Source organism: Myodes glareolus, chromosome 9, assembly GCF_982192425.1.
Source record: "Myodes glareolus chromosome 9, mMyoGla1.1, whole genome shotgun sequence".
NCBI classification, from domain to species: Eukaryota; Metazoa; Chordata; class Mammalia; order Rodentia; family Cricetidae; genus Myodes; species Myodes glareolus.
In genome coordinates, this window is record NC_142034.1 from 36,456,372 (window position 1) to 36,475,882 (window position 19,511).

General features: G+C 39.2%; 1 protein-coding gene and 1 non-coding gene across 3 annotated transcripts in view; one reads left to right on the top strand and one right to left on the bottom strand.

Moving 5' to 3' along the window:
• The window catches only part of Brip1 (BRCA1 interacting DNA helicase 1), a 126,564-nt gene that overhangs the window by 6,037 nt on the left and 101,016 nt on the right, over positions 1 to 19,511 (top strand). For both annotated transcript variants that reach the window (XM_087910144.1, XM_087910145.1), the window contains exons 4-6: positions 3,916 to 4,086; positions 9,405 to 9,532; positions 12,233 to 12,349. In XM_087910144.1, coding sequence (XP_087766270.1) covers positions 3,916 to 4,086; positions 9,405 to 9,532; positions 12,233 to 12,349 — 416 coding nt within the window. The remainder of the gene's footprint in view (positions 1 to 3,915; positions 4,087 to 9,404; positions 9,533 to 12,232; positions 12,350 to 19,511) is intronic.
• Positions 17,202 to 17,307, bottom strand: LOC125408594 (U6 spliceosomal RNA). The gene has a single exon (XR_007234507.1). It is a non-coding gene; the product is annotated as a U6 spliceosomal RNA (small nuclear RNA).

Consider the following 19,511-nt stretch of genomic DNA (forward strand, 5'->3'; position numbering starts at 1 on the left):
AAATTAATTCTTAAGTAATATTAACACAATTTAGTCCTTTTACTTGATCATGCAGGGTGTATGTGAACATTTTAGATGCTTAGGAGTTCCTATGAAAATAACAAGATGATAATTTGTATCTAAGAAATAGGAGATGGAGCTCTGATGGTGTTGATACGTATACTAATTGCTTGAATATATCCTTGAATATATTTGCTTATTTGACTTATAACATTAAAATGTATAAGTGTTATAAAATGTATAATGTTATAATTTTATAACATTAAAATGTATAAAACTATATGAAGAAAAAAACCACATAAAACTGGTATAGTGGTGGTCCATGCCAGTGAGCCTAGTACTGGGGAGGTTGATGAGGAGTACAATGAGCTAAAGGCCAGCCTGGGCTATGTAGCAAGACCCTAGCTCTAAATAAATAAGTAAGTAAATAAAAGATACCTCTTGCTCCCTTGTTTGAATATCGGGTAGACAGAAGCTTATTGTAATGATTGTATGAATTTCTGTCATGTCCCATTACCTTAATTGTTATCAGAGCTACACAGTGAGACCTTGTCTCAAAAAATAAATTTGGCTTTGATGTGGCATGTGCTCCTCCATCCCTAGGGATTCACTTAGGAAACTGAGGTGAGAGAGTCAGAAGCATTAAGGAAGCCTGGAATACTGCAAGAATCCGTCTTATAAATCCAAACTCGAGTCCTAGGCTAGGGGTGTAGTTCAGTGATACAACTCTTCCCTAGTATGTGCAAAGTCCAGGGTTCAGTACCCAGAACTTCCAGAAAATAAATAAAAGTGTATACACCCATATAACAAAAGATATTGGGGTACTGATTCCCGCTGCACCCTTTTCCAGTGGTGAGTTCCAGACTTAAATGTTTTTGTAAAATCCTACAGGTAATGCTGAATTAATGTTTCAGTTTGTAAAAACTAGATTTTGAGGTAAAGTCTATTTATAAGTGTTCCATGTTTTTGCTCATAAACATGTATGATTGTTTTTTATTAAAGTATGATATCATCTGGGTAAACACAAAATTGCTATTAATATTTGATGAAAAACTTTAATTTTTTAAGATTTATTTTCATTTTCAATTTTTTGTGGGGGGTTTTCAAGACAAGGTTTCTCTGTACCTTTGGGGCTTTTCCTGAACCTAGCTTTTGTAGATCAAGCTGGTCTCGAACTCACAGAGATCTGCCTGCCTCTGCTTCCTGAGAGCTGGGATTAAAGGCGTGCGCCACCACTGCCCGGCTTCATTTTCTAGTATTTATGTATGGATTTGTGTGAGCTGCTCACAGTGTTAGATGACCCAGAGCTAGAGTGACAGGGTTGTAGACTACCCATGTTTATGCTGGAGACTAGACTTGAGTTCTCTAAGAGAGCAGGAAGTGCTCTGGACTGTGAGCCATCTTTCCAGTCTTTTTTTTTTTTTTTTTTTTTTTGATTTTTAGACAGGGTTTCTCTGTATAACAACCCTGTCTGTCCTGGAACTAGCTCTTGTAGACCATGGTGGCCTCGACCCCACAAAGATTCCCTGCCTCTGCTTCCCAAGTTCTGGGATTAAAGGCGTGCACCACCACCACCCGACTAGGACTTTGTAATCTTAATCACAAATCTGAAATATAGTATTGAATATTTTTCAGGTATATAAATAGATAAGTCTGACCCAAAGTATTAGAAAAATGTGAAGTTAATCAAAGGTGTGTGTATAAGTATGGATGCATTATTAAAGGAAGTGTCTGGGCCGACAAGATGGTTTCAGTGTAAAAGACTGACCTCTAAGCTTGGTGACCTGATTTCAATTCCTAGAAGCCATCTGGAGGAAAGAGAGAACCAGCTCCTGCAGGCTGTCTTCTGACTTCCACATGCACACGGTAGCATGTATACACATATGCACAAATAAGTTAAGAACAAAGAAATATTGGTGTCACTGATAGAATTCAGTAACAAGGAGTGCTCAGTGCTCACTACTGGCCCTGATGACCCGAGTCCATCGTTGGCACCACAGGGTGGGGGGAGAAAGCTGACTCCTGCAGACTGGCCTCTGTTCTCCACACATGCCATGGTGTGTGTGCCCGCTTCCCCACATCACCACAGACAAATGGTGAAATACGGGTCAATAAAGACTGCTGACAAAAAGTACATTCTATGATCTTTTGACTGTCCATTTTGGTTATGACATTCTTTGGGGGGAAAGTGACATTTCTAGTTAATAGTTGAAATTTAATGACAGTTACCTGGGAAATGTTAATGTGTTACAAGTGTGAAAACAGTGTCATTAATATATTTAAAACATTCAGTTTCTTTTCCATTTTTTATTTTTGTTTTGTTTTTGTTTTTGTTTTTTTTTGTTTCCTCGAGTCAGGGTTTCTCTGTGTAGCCCTGGCTGTCTGGGAACTTGCTTGAACTCATGGATATCCACCTGCCTCTGCCTCCTGAATGCTGGGATCAAAGGCATACACCACCACTTCAGATTTCTTTTTCTTTTTTTTTTTTTTATTAGCATAGGTTAGTTACACATAATGGGCTTCGTTCTAAGATTTTTTTTTTTTCGTTCTAAGATTTTTATACATGTATATAGTGTGTCTTTATGTTTGCCTTTTTTCCCCTGAGGTAGTGTTTTGCTATGTAGTCTGGGCTGACTTTCAGCTTTAGGTTCTCCCATCTCAGCCTTCTGAATGCTGGGATTACAGGTATGCATGACCATGCTTGTTAATGTTAGCTTGTTAAAAGTATATGAGTTATGTATATCATGTGGGCACACAATGTCGACACTGTAATTTTCTTAAAAAGTGTTTATTTTTATTTTATGTGGGTGAGTGTATTTTCTTGCATGTCTATGCACCACATGCATGCCTGGTGCCTGAGCAGCCCAGATGAAAGCACTGGGTCATCTGGAACTGGAGTGACAGATGGTTGTGAGCAACTCTGAGGGTCCTGGGAACTGAACTGAGATCCTCTGGGAGAGCAGCAGATGCCCTCAACTGCTAAGCTCGCCAGCCCCTATATTGTAATTTAAAAAATTATATTTAGGTATCTTAATTACCTTTTTATTGAATTTGAATATTGTCTTAAAATGTACTTTGATATTTTTATCAGAATGTGTAGGTGATAGAATGTTTTTATTTGATTTGATTTAATTTTTTGTTTGTTTTTGAGACAAGAGTTTCCCTGTGTAACCCTGGCTGTCCTGGAACTCTTGTAGACCAGGCTTGCCTCAAACCCAAAGATCCACCTGCCTCTGCCTTTTGAGTGCTGGGACTAAAGGTGTGGGCCACCTCGCCACACCTGAATATTTCTATTTGAAATAGAAGTATGATGTGAAACTGGATGTTGTAGCTCACACCTTTAATCCCAGCACTCGGGGCAGAGGCAAGTAGATCTCTGTGAGTTTGAGGTCAACCTGTTTTGCTTAGTGAGTTCCACAACAGCCAGGGCTTTGTAGAAATACCCTGTCTCAAAAAAACTAAAAAAGAAATAAAAAATAAGGATATGTGGACAGTGATAACCGTATCTTTATTATTTAGGATACTGAAATTTCAAATTCTTCACTTAGGGAAATAGCAGTAATGAAGCGCATATACTTTTCATCTTTATTTCAATACTTTTGCCTGTTTTTGAAGTAAATCTGAATGTAAATAAATACAAGACTGGTACTTTTAATTACATTGTTAATCTTCATTATTATGTTTTTATAGTTTATACATTGATAACATTTCTGAAAACATTGCAGGAATTGCTTTTCTCTTCTGTCCTGACTCGACACTGGAGATAAGGTTTAAGTAGATTGTGTCTCTTAATTTGATCTTGTGACCTGGGAAACTTCCAGTCCTTGCTGAACTGAGGTGGTTGCTTACTTTAGCTGGAAGGAAAAGTGCTCTTTCTTAGTTATATTGTAAATAGAGGTTGTGTTTTTCCCCTAGGAAAGCCAGTGGATGGAGGCTTGAATAAGAAGCCTGAGGTGCCGTCGTCATGTGGTTGTGTGTGCCACCCGAAGAGTTTTCCTAACAGTCACACGGACACGGGCACCTCTCCTCATTTCCACAGTCCAGGCAAACCGCCCGAGAGAAATGGCGCCTCATCACCCTGCCAAGGTAAGCTGTATTCTGCTTGTGTCGGTTGCTGTCTGAATTGGCTCCTTCCTTAGTTATTGCTACATTGTCTGAAATGTATGTCTGTGTTCCCTGTGTGTGCCTGATGGCCAGAGAGCGCGCGTGTGTGTGCCACAGCACTCGGGTGGTTGCCAGAGGACAGCTCGCTGGTCGGTTCTCTCCTTCCGCCATGTGGGTCCTAGCTCAGGTCACGTGTCTTGGGCACTTAATGCACTGAACCTCTCTGAAATCCTTCAAATTGTATTTATTTATTTTTGGTGCTGGTGATGGAACTTCAAGCTTCATGCATGTCAAGGAACGTGCTTTGAACTGAACACTGTGCCCCTAATGGAATAATTTTACCATAACATTGACTGCTCAGAACCTTTTGAGCTTTTTCGTTTGTGTTCTCACTTTAATTACTGAGGTATTTTGCTGGGTTAACCACCCCCCATTTATCTTTTCTCTGTGTTGTCTTCTGTCACCGTTGATGAACTTTGCTTCTTTATGGAAGTGGAATTAGATATATGGTCTTATATCTGTCTTTTACTTGAAATTGTATTGTTGAGAATCTGTTGCTTTTATTCTTTTTCTTATGTATATTATTTCCCTGTATTAAAAATGTATAATAGATATAAATTTATAATACAAATATAATATAAAAGCAAATAAATATATATCAGGATATAGTCATCTGTTCTACTGTTGTCAGATAATTGAGTTGTTTCCACTTTTGTTTAATAAGACAGACTTTCTTGTTTGTATGAATACAAATAGACAGTTTCTATTTGTATACATACTTATGAATGGAATGGTTATAGCATGTACATGAGCTGTGGTAGATAATGCCAACAGTTTTCCATTTTGTGCTCTTCCCTCTAGCCTCCCTCAATAATGCAGGCACGCCTTACTTCATTATACTTTGTGTGGATGCTGCATTCTTTTCAGGTCAAGAGTCTTTGGTAACTCTTTACTGAACGAATTTGTTGATGCCATTTTTTTTCTTAAAAGCATGATTGTTAAATTTTTTATTAGCAATTAGCTATTTTTTAAAATAAGGCATTTGAAAATTAAGTTTCTTTTTTTTTAAATAGGAATATTGCATAGTTAATAGCTTCAGTAGACACAGTGTAAGCATAACTTGTTATGCAACAGGAAGCAAGGAATTCATGTGACTCATGCCCTATTAGCTTTATTGAGCTGGTGTGGAATGAAACTCACAACATTAGGAGTATGCTTGTGAGCAGAGGTTTCCAACGCTCTTATCTCCTGATGTTTCCAGTTGTTTTAAATTTGAACCATTCTTTTCTCATTGATGTTTTATTTCTCTTGTTTCCAGTGCTAGGGATTGAACCTAGGGCCACCCCACTCCCAGCCTGGAGTTTTAATGGATAGTATGTCCTGACTAGTGAACAGTTTGCATGTTTATCGGTTCTTAGGAATATCACCTGTAGTGATTGCCTGTTTAAATAGGTTTATCTTTTGTACTGATTTCTGAAGAGTTGTCCCTCTCATTTCCCCACCCTTCTTTATTTCTTCATATATTTTGGAGATATCTAACTTCTTTTTAAGTTATGTGCCCTAACAATTCAACCTCTTTGGTGAACTTGCAGCTCCTAGGCTGTGGAGAATAGAAGAGGAGGAGCCGGGGAGAAGGCTCCTGCGGACTTGGTTTTGAATCCTAGCACCTAACCTCCAGTTCAGGGGAACCCCACACCCTCTTCTGGCCTCTCTAGGAACTGCATGCATGTGGTACATATGCATATATGCAGACAAAATGCTCATACACATAATGCTTAAATAAATGAAACTTAAAGAAAAAAAGACTAGGAACTATACCAAAAAACAATAATGTAGTTAGAAAATCAGCCTAACATGTGCTAAGTAAGAATAACTGTTGTCAGGAGGGCTGCTTGTTGGTTCCCGGCAGCTCAGCCCCGAAATAATCATACAGAAACCGTATTATTTACATCACTGCTTGCCCCATTAGCTCTAGCTTCTTATTGGCTAACTCTTAGATCTTAATTTAACCCATCTCCATTGATCTGTGCATCACCACGAGGTTGTGGCCTACCAGCAAAGTTTCGGCATGTCTGTCTCCTGCAGTGGCTCCATGGTTTCTCTCTGATTGCGCCTCCTTTCTCCCAGCATTCAGTTTAGTTTTACCCACCTAGTTCTGTTTCCCTATAGCTCTGCTATAGGCCCAAAGCAGTTCCTTTATTAACCAATGACATTGACAGCATACAGAGGAGAATCCCACAAATAACCTCAATACAGGACAATAAACATCATATTATAGCATATAAAGAAAACTGTCCTTAAAATTTCTGTTTTTTAATGTCTTTATGGGGAAAGGCTTCTGGATCATGGAAGATCTGGGACATTGATCCCTGGTGTTGAACATTATTAAACTCACTATTTTTTAAAAAGAGCTATTCCTATTCTGGCCCCAGCAAGAACATTTGTTCGCTAAAATGTTTGCTGTGCAAGCATGAGGATCTGAGTTTGATTCCCCAGCACCCACTTAAAAACCTTGAGTGTGGGCTGGATAGGTAGTTCAGAGGTTACGAGCAAGTACTGCTCTTCCAGGAGACCAGAGTTTAGTTTTCAGTCCTCATATTCTCTGTGGGCACCTACATTCATGTGCGTGTACACAATTGAAAATAATAAAATATCTTTAGAAAAACTGAATGCAGTAGTGTACATCTAACTCCAGCCTTGATGAGTTGAAGACAGGATCCCTGGAGCGTTGCTGTTAATCAGCTTAGCTAATCAGTGAGCTCCAGGTTCAGTGAGGGACATTGTATCAAGAAAAAAAAGTGGAGACTTGATTGACCTCTGGCTTCCATGAATATACACATACGTGCACCTGCACACGTGTGTATGCATGCATGAGTATCCACATGCGTGAACACACATTCTTCCATTAAACACACACCAAACATGGCATAGATTCCATTTTGTGTTTATAGGCTCACATTTGTTGTGCCTGTGAGTGAGTAGTTTGTAATTCTTTCCAGTTAGGGCATTGTTTCACTTCCATTGATTTTCATGCTGTCTGGCCATTGTGTGGTCTTGGTGTAAGATTAAAGGTTAAAGGGATTCAGGCCACAAAAGTGGAGAGAACTGTGGAGAGGAACAGAGGAAGGTGGTACCTTTAAAAAGGTACATAGTATCATATGGTGGTAAAGGCAGGGGAGAGATGCCATCCCCATCAACACCTGAGCCACATGGGAGAGCTGGCCCTGAAGTCAGAAGGGTGGGAGAGCTGCCCCTGCCTGCCACCAGCTGCAACATTTGGGAGAACAGGCCCTGTATTTTGCCTGAGCGGCATAGTAGAGCCAACCCCATTGGCAGAGGTATGGGTAGCCAGCCCTGATACTGTAAACATGGAAGAGCTGTTCCCATTACTCATCATTCCACCCCATGTGGTGACAGGGGTGGAAGAGAGGTGTGTTCTTGTTCTCGTCATCCCTGCCCCATCAATGCCTGAGGCAGGTGGGAGATCTGATCCTAGGGCCATGAAAGCAGAACTTCCCCATCCCCTGCCCCCATCACTGCTAAGGCAAGGCAGGAGAGCTCACCCTGGTGGTGAGGACAAGGGAGAGCTGCTAGGCTGACCAACCCTGTAACTACTTGGGCCCAGAACCAGGGTTATGTGTTGACCCAGTCCAGTATCCATGCCATCTGTGATCTGCTGGAGCAGGTGAAGGGGCCAGTCCTGCACGACCCAAACCTTCAGGATTTCCACAACACAGGGCGGCAGCAGGATGACCAAGAGTTCCAGTGAGGGCCCACTATCATTAGTGTAGCAGAAACCAAGGGCCTCTAACCAGACCAATGACTCTTTGCAGTGAACACTTGCAGGTAAAGATACAGGGACAAAAGGGTTTACAGTGTGACTCTCTGTGTCACACTACAGCTTCCATGATGAGATCCTCCCCCCATTTTTTTCTTTTCTTTTTTTCTCTTAAATTTTCTTGGGGGCACTGCAAGGGCAGAGGACACATATGCAGGGAAATGAATGGGGTCAAGATGTACAATGTGAATGACACAGATTAAATAAAAAGAAAGTTAAAATAAAAGATATTGGAAATGAGAAAATGCCAATCAAAGTAAAGTCATTTGTGTAGTTGATGCAAAATAAAGTCAATTTAGTTAAAGAAATACAGAGATTATTTCATGAGGTTATATTTAAAATAAATATGCTGTGCATGATCTGAGGTGGAATAATATTTCAGTATAATATTTCAGTGCAATAATGCCTCTTTGTTATTTATTCTTGCTTCACGTAATCCCTGGAATTGCCTGTGATTACAATTAATAAAGCACTTTAATAAGTGATAATTAAAAAAGAAAAGGTACATACGAAATGATGAAACCAATATATAGGATAGTGAGAAAATAGTGGTATAGACATTGAGGAAAAGGAAATGTGTTTGCCATGTTTCCAGAAATCAGGTTGCTGTGTTTGTCAGTACTGGAATTATCCTTAAGGATTTTGAAGTAAAATGGCAAATCTGTTGCACCTAAGAGCTACAAATAATTAACTTTGTAATACTGGGCATTTCTTTAAAGTTCACTTTTTAGGAATAATTTTTATAATTTAGGAGTTGAGAGGTTTTTGATGGTTGTAAGAATGAGCTTTCAGGATTGTGAGATTAAGACATATATCTTACTCTGTGAACATAATGATTCTCAGTAGGAAAGAAACATTAAGGTTTTCATAGTAATGAAATAACATTTGTTGAGTCTTGAAGGACTCAATTTGCACATTTTGTCAAGATACTTTGTATTAGAAATTGAACTTAAAGCAGCTCACATGCCAGGCAACTTTTGCTCTACCAAGTGAGCCATACTCCCAGCCCTGACAGTTGTCTTCCTTAAACTATATAATAGAGTATGGTCATAAAACACGAGGCTATGAGAAAAACAAATTGGGTGTTTCATGTTAAGTGTATGTTTCTTGAAATGTTTTTGTATTTATGGTCAAAATAAATGGGGTAATAAAAAGTTTTCAAAAAAAAAGAAAAAAAACCTTACTGGATGTCTAGGTGCATATTTTTAATTTCAGAGGCAGAGGCAGGTGGGTTTCTTGAGTTTGAGGCTAGTCCGGTCTGCAGAGTGAGTTCCAGGCCAGCCATGGCTATGTAGTGAGACACTATCTCAATAAATCAGTCAATGGAAAAAAAAATAGGTTTTAAATTGTGTTATGAAATTTATAGTAATAAATCTTGGTTTTCCTCTAAAAATTGCATATAATTTATAATATTTTTATTATAAATATACCATACTTACTATGAAATTTCTTTTTATATAAGACTCTCCTGAAAAAAATACTCTGGCTGCAAAGTTATCTGCCAAGAAACAGGCATCCACGCACAGAGGTGAAGACGATGATTTTCAAATAGAGAAGAAAAGAATCCGCCCCTTAGAGACCGCACAGCAGGTAAGCAGTTTATTGGCTGTTCAGATCATCTAGCTACCTAGTCAGGGCTAGCTGCACAGGAAGTTGGTGGCACTGGTAGAGAATGGTTGTGTCATAGCTACAAAGTAGACCGTCATTTTCATTTTATTGTTACTTCCTGCAAAGGAAGTTGTTAGTGTAGCAGTCTGTTCACACTGCTGTAAAGCAGCTGCATGGTGCTTCCTCATGCATGAAGAGTTTGGGAGAAAAGTATTTGCTTAAGGCATATCCTAAACATATAGCCACTTTATAATCTTCCAGAATTACTAATTTAAAAAGTGTTAATATAATTCATTGCATAAAATAATGAGTTTCATGATGACATTTTTATGCATGGGTAGTAATGTCTTTTGAACATAGTGACACTCTCCCGTCTCTCCCCCTCTGGTCTTTTGTTCCCAAACAGCTTATCTTCTGCTTTCTCATCTGATTTTTTTTTCTTAATTAAACTAGATCTTGCATATGAGAGAGTTAAAAATGCAGGTACCTTGTGACTCTTTGTGCCATTCTTGTACAGGGGCCATATTATTTTATATTGTTACAGTTTAATATCTATGCTATAAAGAATATTGTACTTAAAGTTTTATTTTAGTTTTGTTTTTTTTAATTTTATGTGTGTGTATGTTTTGCCTGCATGTGTGTATGTGCACCACGTGAGTGCCTGGTGCCAGCAGAGGTCAGACGGGGTTATTAGGTCTCCAGGAATTGGACTTGTGGATGCTTCTGAACCACCATGTGGGTGCTGGGAACTGAACCTATGTCCTCTGCAGGAGCAACAAGTGCTCTTAACTGCTAAGCCGTCTCTCCAGCCCCATTACTGTACTTTTAAAACTCTTTTTAAAAAATGCTTTTTACCTAATAATAGCGTTTTCTTTTGCTTCAAATACCTTTCACACTATAGATTATAGTGGCATTTCACTATAATTTAATAAATAAAGCTTACCTGAAGATCAGAGAGTAAAACGGCCCCACTGGTCAGCCTTACAGACCAGGCCATGGTAACACACACCTTTAATTCCAATAGCCACACTAGTTGCCATAGAAACTGGGCGGTGCATACCTTTAATCTCAGTGGTGCATGCCTTTAATCCCAGCCCTACAGAGGATTAAAAAACAAGAGGAAACGGCTCTCAAACAGTCTCACTGTGAGATTCCTGGAGGCTGGATCACCAATTTCAGATTGAGGTTGAGGTAGGAGCCAGTGGCTGGCTGCTTTGCTTTTTGGGTCTTCAGGTTGGACCCCAATGTTTCTCTTGAGTTTTTATTAATTGTGCTTCAGTAGATAATATTGGTTTGGTAATGTAAGTATAGTGACAAAGTTTACTCTTGTTTATTGGGAGTTAATGCTGTTTTAGTGGTGTTTTTGGTGTTGGTACATGTGCGTGGCGAGTCTTGAACCCCCATCCTCCAGCATGCTAAGCAAATACTCTGTCCCACTGAGTTTACAGTCCACTCACTTATTCTGAGACAGGATTTTGCTGAGTTGCCCAGGCTACTTTTAGATTTGTGATCTTTCCTTGGTTTTCTGCATAGCTGAGATTGCAAGCACCCATATGCCTGGCTACTTACTGAGTTTTTAAGATCAGTACATGGTAAGACATGCATAATTCTAAAACTTATTTAAAGACTTGAATTACCAGATACTTTGTATGGAATATACTGTTCATAGAGGAACACAGTCTTCTTGAAATGTATGCCACGAAGATAGGGGGATTGGGAATTTAATACACTTAGTTATAAATATAGAAGAGGGATTATTAATTAGCATTTCACTTTTATGTAAATAATTGAGTACTTTCAGATGGATATACTTAAATTGCTTGTATTCTAGTTTTGCATAGTTTAAATATCTACCAACAACTTCTACAATTAAACCTTGTTTTTAGAAGTAGAATAAACTAACTTATTTTTGTAAAAGGACCAATTATAAATGAATCTGGAATCTAGAATGTGGCTTAATTATTAATGTATTTTCCAGCCAGGTATGTGGTTTGGCTTTGCTGTAAAGCTTTGCTGTAGTGCTGATTTATTGTCTACATGGTGTGCCAGTTTTATTGGAAGATCATTGTAATACAGGAATCTGGTTTTTTAAAAAATATTTATTCATTTATTATGCATACAATATCTGCCTACATGTGTGCCTGCAGGCCAGAGAGGGCACCAGATCTCATTACAGATGGTTGTGAGCCACCATATGGTTGTTGGGAATTGAACTCAAGACCTTTGGAAGAGCAGGCAATGCTCTTAACCACTGAGCCATCTCTCCAGCCTCCCAGGAATTTGTTTTTAAGTATTTTTTATACGTTAATACTTGATTAGGATTCAAGAGTTGTTACTGTATATTCTCTTTGACTTAAATGGTGTTATGAGGTTTCTATTTGTGTTAGGTTTTTGTTGTTGTTGTTGTTGTTTTTATTTTTGGTTTTTCAAGACAGGGTTTCTCTGTGTATTTCTGGCTGTCCTGGAACTCATCTGTAGACCGGGCTGGCCTCAAACTCACAGAGATTCGCCTGCCTCTGCCTCCCTGAGTGCTGGGATTAAAGGCATGTGCCACCATTGCTCAGCTTTGTATTGGTTTTTAATAGTTTATTATTATTAATTAGAAATAGCCTTTTGAAGGAAGAAGAGAGAAGATACAAAATCTACAATCAAGCTATTCTTTATCTGATTCTGTGTTTATAGATGAGAAAACGTCATTGTTTGGAAAAGGACGTCCACCATTTGGATGCACAAGTATCTTTGGAAAAGAGAGGAAAACCCGAATCTCCTGTGGGAAAGACAAGCTCCTCTTTCCAAAATGTACGTATTATGCCTTTGCTTAGTTTAAAGAAGGAAAATAGGGAGTTTTCTGAATCTAAATTCATTTGAAAGTAGAGAAAGAGCAGCGTGATTTGAGTGATAGACGGTCTCACATCCCTAAAGTCTGACTGTGTTTGTGTCGCTAATGTGTGAGGTGACAAATCCTTTCCTCTCTGTGTCAGTTCCTCCTTTATAAAGTGATTAGAGAGCAGCACTAAAAGGGTTTCCAAAAGTTCTTTTTTGTTGCTGCTGTTTTCTAAAACTTTGTAAAAAGTATTTCTGTGTGTGTGTGTGTGTGTGTGTGTGTGTGTGTGTATACACAACATGTGTACATATGTGGTTGCTAGAGGTCAGTGTCAGGTACCTAACTTTCCTACTTGCTAATGTAACAAATACCTAACTTTCCTACTTGCTAAATGTAGATATAAGTATCAGTCTCACAAGGCAGGCATGTGGATTAAATCGTCACAGAGATGTTAGTATATTTTAGACCTTAAGTTGTACATAGTCGGAGAAATAGTAGCGGCAGTGTGCATGTTGAATAACCATTATCTGAAATGCTTAGGGTTAGAATTGTAAGGGATTTTGACGTTTTCTTCAGATTTTAAAATGTTTCTTTATATAGGTTGAATATTTTTTCTGTCTGAAATGCCTGATACTAAAGGTGCATCACATCTTTTAGTTTTCCAGATTTTGGAATTTTACATAGATTTTCTGTGATGAGCGGTCTTGGTAATGAGACCCAAGTCTAAGCTTGAAAACAGTTTTATGTGCATGGTATAATACACATAGCTTCAGTGTAAATGTCTATATTTCTAGTGTGGAATTTTTTGACAGTGACATACAACACGAGCCCTGGTGTGGGTTTACCACGTTTAGTGCTGTGTCAGTGCTAAAAAAAAAATGCAAAGATAATATGTTTGTGTTCTTGTTTTTGCTCGTTTTTGAGTTTGCAATAGAAAGCATAGTTGCATAAAGTAGTTTTTTAATGTATTTTCTGAATGGCTAGGCAAAAAAATGCCACAAAAAACTTTTTTAAAAATTACTTAATTTTAGGTATATGAATGCCTTATCTATATATATGTCTATGCACCACATGTATGTCTGGTGCACAGGGAGGCAGAAAAGGACATTAGATCCTATAGAACTATAGTTAACAGATGTTGTGAGCTACCATGTAGCTGTTGGGAGCCCAAGTTCCCCTGGAAGAGCAGCCATTTGTACTGGTACCTGTGAAATACAGAAGAGGGTGTAAGACCCCCTAGAGTTGGAGTTACAGGTGGTTGTAAACTGCCCCATGGGTGCTGGGAACTGAATTCAGGTCCTCTGAAAGATCAGCAAATGCTCTTAACCTCTGAACCAATGGATGCTGGGAACTTCTGAAGATCAGTGCTCTTGACCTCTGAGCCATCTCCAGCCCTGGATGTAGATTTTAAAGAACAGTGAGAAAGAACTCCTAAGAGTGGAAATGGTTCCCAGTTGCTTTTGTTGTTGTTTTCAATTCTTTTATGCATATGAGTGTTTTGTCTGCATTTTTGTATGTGCAGCACATGTGTGCATTGCCCATAAGGGTGAGAAAAGGGTGTCATCTGGTCCCCTGAAACTGAAATTATAGTCACCTGTGAGCTGCCATGTGGGTGCTGGAAATCTAACTTGGATCCTCTGGAAGATCCAGTACTTTGACTGCTGGTCCATCTCTGCAGCCCCTATTCTTTTCTTTTTTAATTGTCCTTTTGTTTTATTTGTTTGAGACAGGTCTCTTATGTCTCAGGCTGGTCTTCAGCTTCTTCTGTAACCTAACAATGATCTTGAACTTCTGCCTTCCTCTAACTTCTGAGTACTGGTATTACAGGTGTGTACCATCACAACTGGCTTTTAGATTCCTTTTCTTATAATAATTCGTATATTAGCAATCTAATGAATCGTAAGTCTTCGCATGATTAGAATTTTGTCAAGAGAAGCATTGGGTTTTGCTTATTATAATAATAATCTAATACTGCTTTGTTCCAGAATTTTTTATCATTTTCTTAGGAATTGATTTAAGTTTTTAAGTAAACCTTTATAATGAGTAAGGTATTACTACAGATATGTTTTATTCTTATTCAAATGTTTATTTATTAAAGAAATGATAGCATTAAATACATTAATAATAGTAATTCTATTTGATTCTGTGTAGCAAGCAGGAGCAGCTTTTTGTGTAGGAAAGACTTAGTTCCAGCAGAGTGCGCTGTTGACCTTTGTCAAAAGCTGCTGCCCAGGAGCCTTGGGGCTTCTTCCCCCACCCTCACCCCTTTCTTTTTCCTTTACCTTTGACCCCTCTCTTTCTTCCCTTCTTCCTTGTGTCTCTGTCTTTCTGTTTCTGCTTAAAAGTGTCTTCTAGGATCTCATGAGAAAATGATCAGTTTTCTTTCAAAGTGTTTTTTGGGTCATTTTCTCAATTTTAATTTACTTTTATTTAAAACGACTAGTTAGCTGTATTGTGACAGCGCATATATGGTGATGCTTATTTAAATGATGATGTTTATTGTGTGCTGGAACACTTCTTTAGGAAGTTCAGGAATGTTAATTCACTTGGAAAATATAGATTCTTGTACGTGAATTTTTATTGTCAAATTATATTAATTTTTCTTTGTGCTTAGTTTCAAAACAAAGCAAAAGCATTTGACTTAGTTATATCGTTCTCACGGGGAAGATTGTTCCCCTAATCCTACAAGAGAGAACTGAGGCTCATCTCACAAGGCTGTTGAGTAGAGAGGCGGGGTTGAATGGTTACGTTCCTCCAGAGCTGGGGTGACAGGCAGCTCATGTCTGTGCTGTCTGTGCTGTCCCAGGTCACACAATGTACAGTACTTTGTAAGTATTGCTTCAAGATAGTTTCTCACTCAGCATCCTGTCTGCTATCTTTACAGTGTTTTCGAAAGCTTACCATCACATGCATGTTTATCCTGCCGTGTTTGTCTCATTGGCAGGTTGTTTACGAGAGCAAGTACAATGTCTTTTTTTCGCATTTTTGTACCCGCCAGCATCTAGCACAGAGCCTGTACTTGGTGCTCACATATTTGTAGAATAAATGAATTTTTTAAAAGGCCTAAGTTAAAGAAATGCATGATTCTCTATTTTTAGCTTATGACTTTTGGTCAGATCCTTAGACGTAAGCGGTATAATAGTATTGTAGTACTAGAACTAAATACATTTTGTTTTGTGTATTAGCATACTAAAGGAAGATACCAAACAACAAGTTTCAGGAGTTATGAAGTAAGTTGATAAGTAATATAAATAAAAAATTAGGAACAACTTTTGACTTCTGTAGCTACCAGAGGGACAGGTTGTTAGATAATATTATAACTAGCTGAAACCTAATATGGGAACAGAATTTTAAAACCTTTGCCAGTCGCTTGCATGCAGTAGCCGATTTCTCAAGGAATTATAATAATATGCTAATAGCTTTTTGGAATCTCTTCTTGTACCAAATAATTTATGTCTCCTTTCATTTGATGTTAACCTCAACACCGTGGAGAAAATAGAGCAGATGTTAATCTGATAGTTGAGAAAAGTGAAGCCCAAGGATACTGGATAAGGGGCTGGAGGGATGGCTTAGAGGTTCAGAGCACTTGCTGCTTTTGCAGAGGACCCAGGTTCAGTTTCTAGCTCCCATGCTGGTGGCTCACAGTTGACAGTCACTCCAGTCTCAGGGGATTCAAGGCTCCCTTCTGGGCTTTCAGGGCACCCACACACCTGTGGTGAACATACATACAGATATATACGCATTCACATAATTTTAAAAGATACTAAATTTGACCATGGTCATGGTCAGGTAAATGGTGAAATCATGATTACAAAATTTAGTTTTAAAATATAGATTCATGGATTATAAATGAGGACAAGGGAAAGAAAAAGAAGGGGAAATTTTTGTTATTAACTGATGCTTAAAAATATGTAAGAGAAAATAGATTTTATTATTTAATGTGCCTGATATTAAAATACCTTTAGCTAGAGTGGCTTGGGTCTATAATTTAACCATTCAGGAGGCCCAGGCAGTAGGATTGTGAATTCAAGGCCAACCTGGGGACTCCATAGCTGGTTTGACACTGCCAGTCTGGTGACACCCTATATAGAATAAAACAGAAGAGAAAAAGATCGAGTCAATCTGTGAATCAGAGAGACATGATCACAGTGCACATGTTTTGTGTGTATGGGTGCTTTATCTGCATGTGTCTGTGCGCTACATGTGCACGGTGCCCACAGAAGCCAGAAGAGAGTGTTAGATCCCCAGGATTGGAGTTACAGGTGAGTGATACCATGTGGGCACTAGAGATTGAACCAGGGTTCCCTGGAAGAGCCATCTCTCCAGCTCCTAGAGGACAACTTTGTGAGATCAGTTGTCCCCTTCCACTTTTCTCTGGGTTCTGGGAATTAAACTGAGGTAGCCAGGCTTGCACAACAAGTGCCGTTATCTGCTGAACCATCTCTGGACCTAGATTTGATGTTTATTTAAAAAAATAAATCGTGGCTGCCTTTTTTTCTAGACAACACCTTCTATGCATCCTGAGCTGCCTTTGAGCTCTTGACTTTCCTGCTCCAGTCTTCTGAGTGATTGAATTATAGGTATAAATATACTCCCATGGTTGGCGCAAATTCAGCTTTTAAAAGAAATGATAAATAATAACTGATCTTTTTAAAAAAGTCTTACCAGTGTAAGTTAGCAGAGTAAAAACAAGATGTTCTCCTTAGTACTTCTGTTCTGCTTTGCCTTCGTGCAGATAAACACCATTGACTCTTGAGAATCTTTCTAGGTCCTTTTCTATAAATTTACAGCACATTTTTCTTGGTTTTCATAGTTTTGTTTTTTTCAAAAAATATGGAACGCTTCACGAATTTGTGTATCATCCTTGCTCAGGGGCCATGCTAATCTTTGTATCATTCCAACTTTTTAGTATATGTGCTGCTGAAGCGAGTACCATAGTTTTGTTTTTATATTTAAACTTTTATTTATTGTTTGTCTATCTATCATCCATCAATCATTCTATCATCTATCTGTCTGCCTGCCTGTCTGTCTATCTATCTATCTATCTTTGAAACAGGTTTTTTTTGTGTGTGGGGCCCTGGCTGTCTTGGGACTCTCTCTGTAAACCAGGCTGGCCTCAAACTCTCAGAGATCCGCCTGCTTCTGCCTTCCAAGTGCTAGGATTAAAGGCATACACCATCATGTCTGGCTTTTTTTTCTTTTTAAAAGAAAGAGTCTTGCTGAGCATTGGCTGACCTGTAGTTCAGTATGTAGAACAGTGTGACCTTGAGTCAGAGATCTTTCCACCTCTGCCTCCAAGTGCTGGAACTACAGGTATGTGCCACCAAACCCCACCTGAACTAATTTTTTTATTTTTTAATTTTGTGTGTACCTACATGCCTGTTTGGTAATATGTATGTAAGTGCTGGTGTCCAAGGAGGAAGATTTGGTAGTATGTATATAAGTGCTGGTGTCCAAGGAAGAAGTGAGTGTTATATCCCCTGGAGCTGAAGTTCCAGGCAGTTGTAAGCTTCCCGATGTGGGTGCTGGTAAACAAACTTGGGTTCTCTGAAGAGCTGTGTGTATTTCTCTAGTCCCTGAAGCATTATTCTAATCAATCTTATCAATAAAAACCAGGAGCCAGATATCGGGGTAAAACCTGGGAGATCAGAGAACTGGGAGCAGCTGCCAGTTGCTTCTTACCGGCCTCCTTCCTCCATCCAAAAACTGGCAGCTGCTCTTGGTTCTCTGACCTTCCAGGCTTTATACCGATATCTGGCTCTTGGCTTTTATTGATTAAGATTAATTATATTAATGCTTCATTCTTTATATTTAAAATTTTTTTCTTACATCTAATTATTTATGTTTGTGTGTGTTGTGCTTGTCTTAGACATTTTTACCCAGTAAGTCATCTTACTGGCCCAGAATTTGTATTTTTAATGACATTTTTTTTCCTTCCTTCCTTCCTTCCTTCCTTCCTTCCTTCCTTCCTTCTGTCCTTCCTCCCTGCCTCCCTCTCTCCCTGCCTCCTCCCTTCCTTCCTCCCTTCCTCCCTTCCTCCCTCCCTTCCTTCCTCTCTCTTAACAGATCTTGGCTCACTTTGTTTGTATGAACAGCATAGGGCACTGATGATCTGTAAATGGGGTCTAGGTCTGTCACACCCGTCCATTTGCTTTTACATCGGCAGACAGGAACCTTTTCTATGGGGCCTTCACAGGGACCTGGGCACCTTTGGGATTCTAAGCTAGTGCTGTGGCCTTGGCTTTGGTTTGAACCTTGGGATTTCGTCGGCAGAACCTACAGCCCTTGGCTGTGTAACTTTGAATCTACTTCCCAAGCTTGTGGGGCGCAATGAAAGCAAGGTGACTGAGTTTGAGTACTGGGGCCCTTTGGCACCTTGGGCGTCACCAGGGCTTTGATGGCTCCTGCTCTCATTGCCTTCTCACTCTTGGCCTGCGTCTCCTGCTTCCTGGAAAAACACATGTTCCTCAGGAACTAGGGGTCAACCCCCTGAAGAGATTAGAGTCTTTGTGACTGGGATTTCTTGATGCCAGTTCTTTTGGGGGTCGGTTGTGTGTGGTGTGGTTCTTGGACTTATCCACGTCTGCACAGTAATCTGTACGCTCTGAAATGTTTGGGACCGGAAGGCAACATCTTTTCCTCCTGAATAAAGGCAGATTTATTTATTAAAGAAAACTTGGAAACCATCAAAACATATGAGTAAGTTATTAGTCCTATTCAGCTATCCCTTCTGTCAACCCCGATGTTTTGCCTACTTTTACAAATGTGTACTTGTATGCACGTGTATGAACATATACATAACTGCCCATTGCCGTGTAACAAACTAAACATTTATTTAGCTTACTTTTGGGGTCTGCATTTTGGTTGACCTCAGCTGTGCGTATTTTCTGCTAATGTTGCCTGGCCTCTGTCTGTGATCAGTGATAGGTCAGGAAATCAACCCTGGTTTAAGGAGCTCACTGTTGGTTGGCTCGAATGCTGGTGTGGGTAGCTGTCATTCTCTAGAAGGGGAGCAAGAGAGCAAACCACAGGTCTCTAGTATTTCTTAGTCTCTGTTGGATTTGCTAATGTTACAGTCCCCAAATGCAAGTCACAAGAACATATATAAGGTGTGGAGTTTTTTGTCTTTGTGAGAAG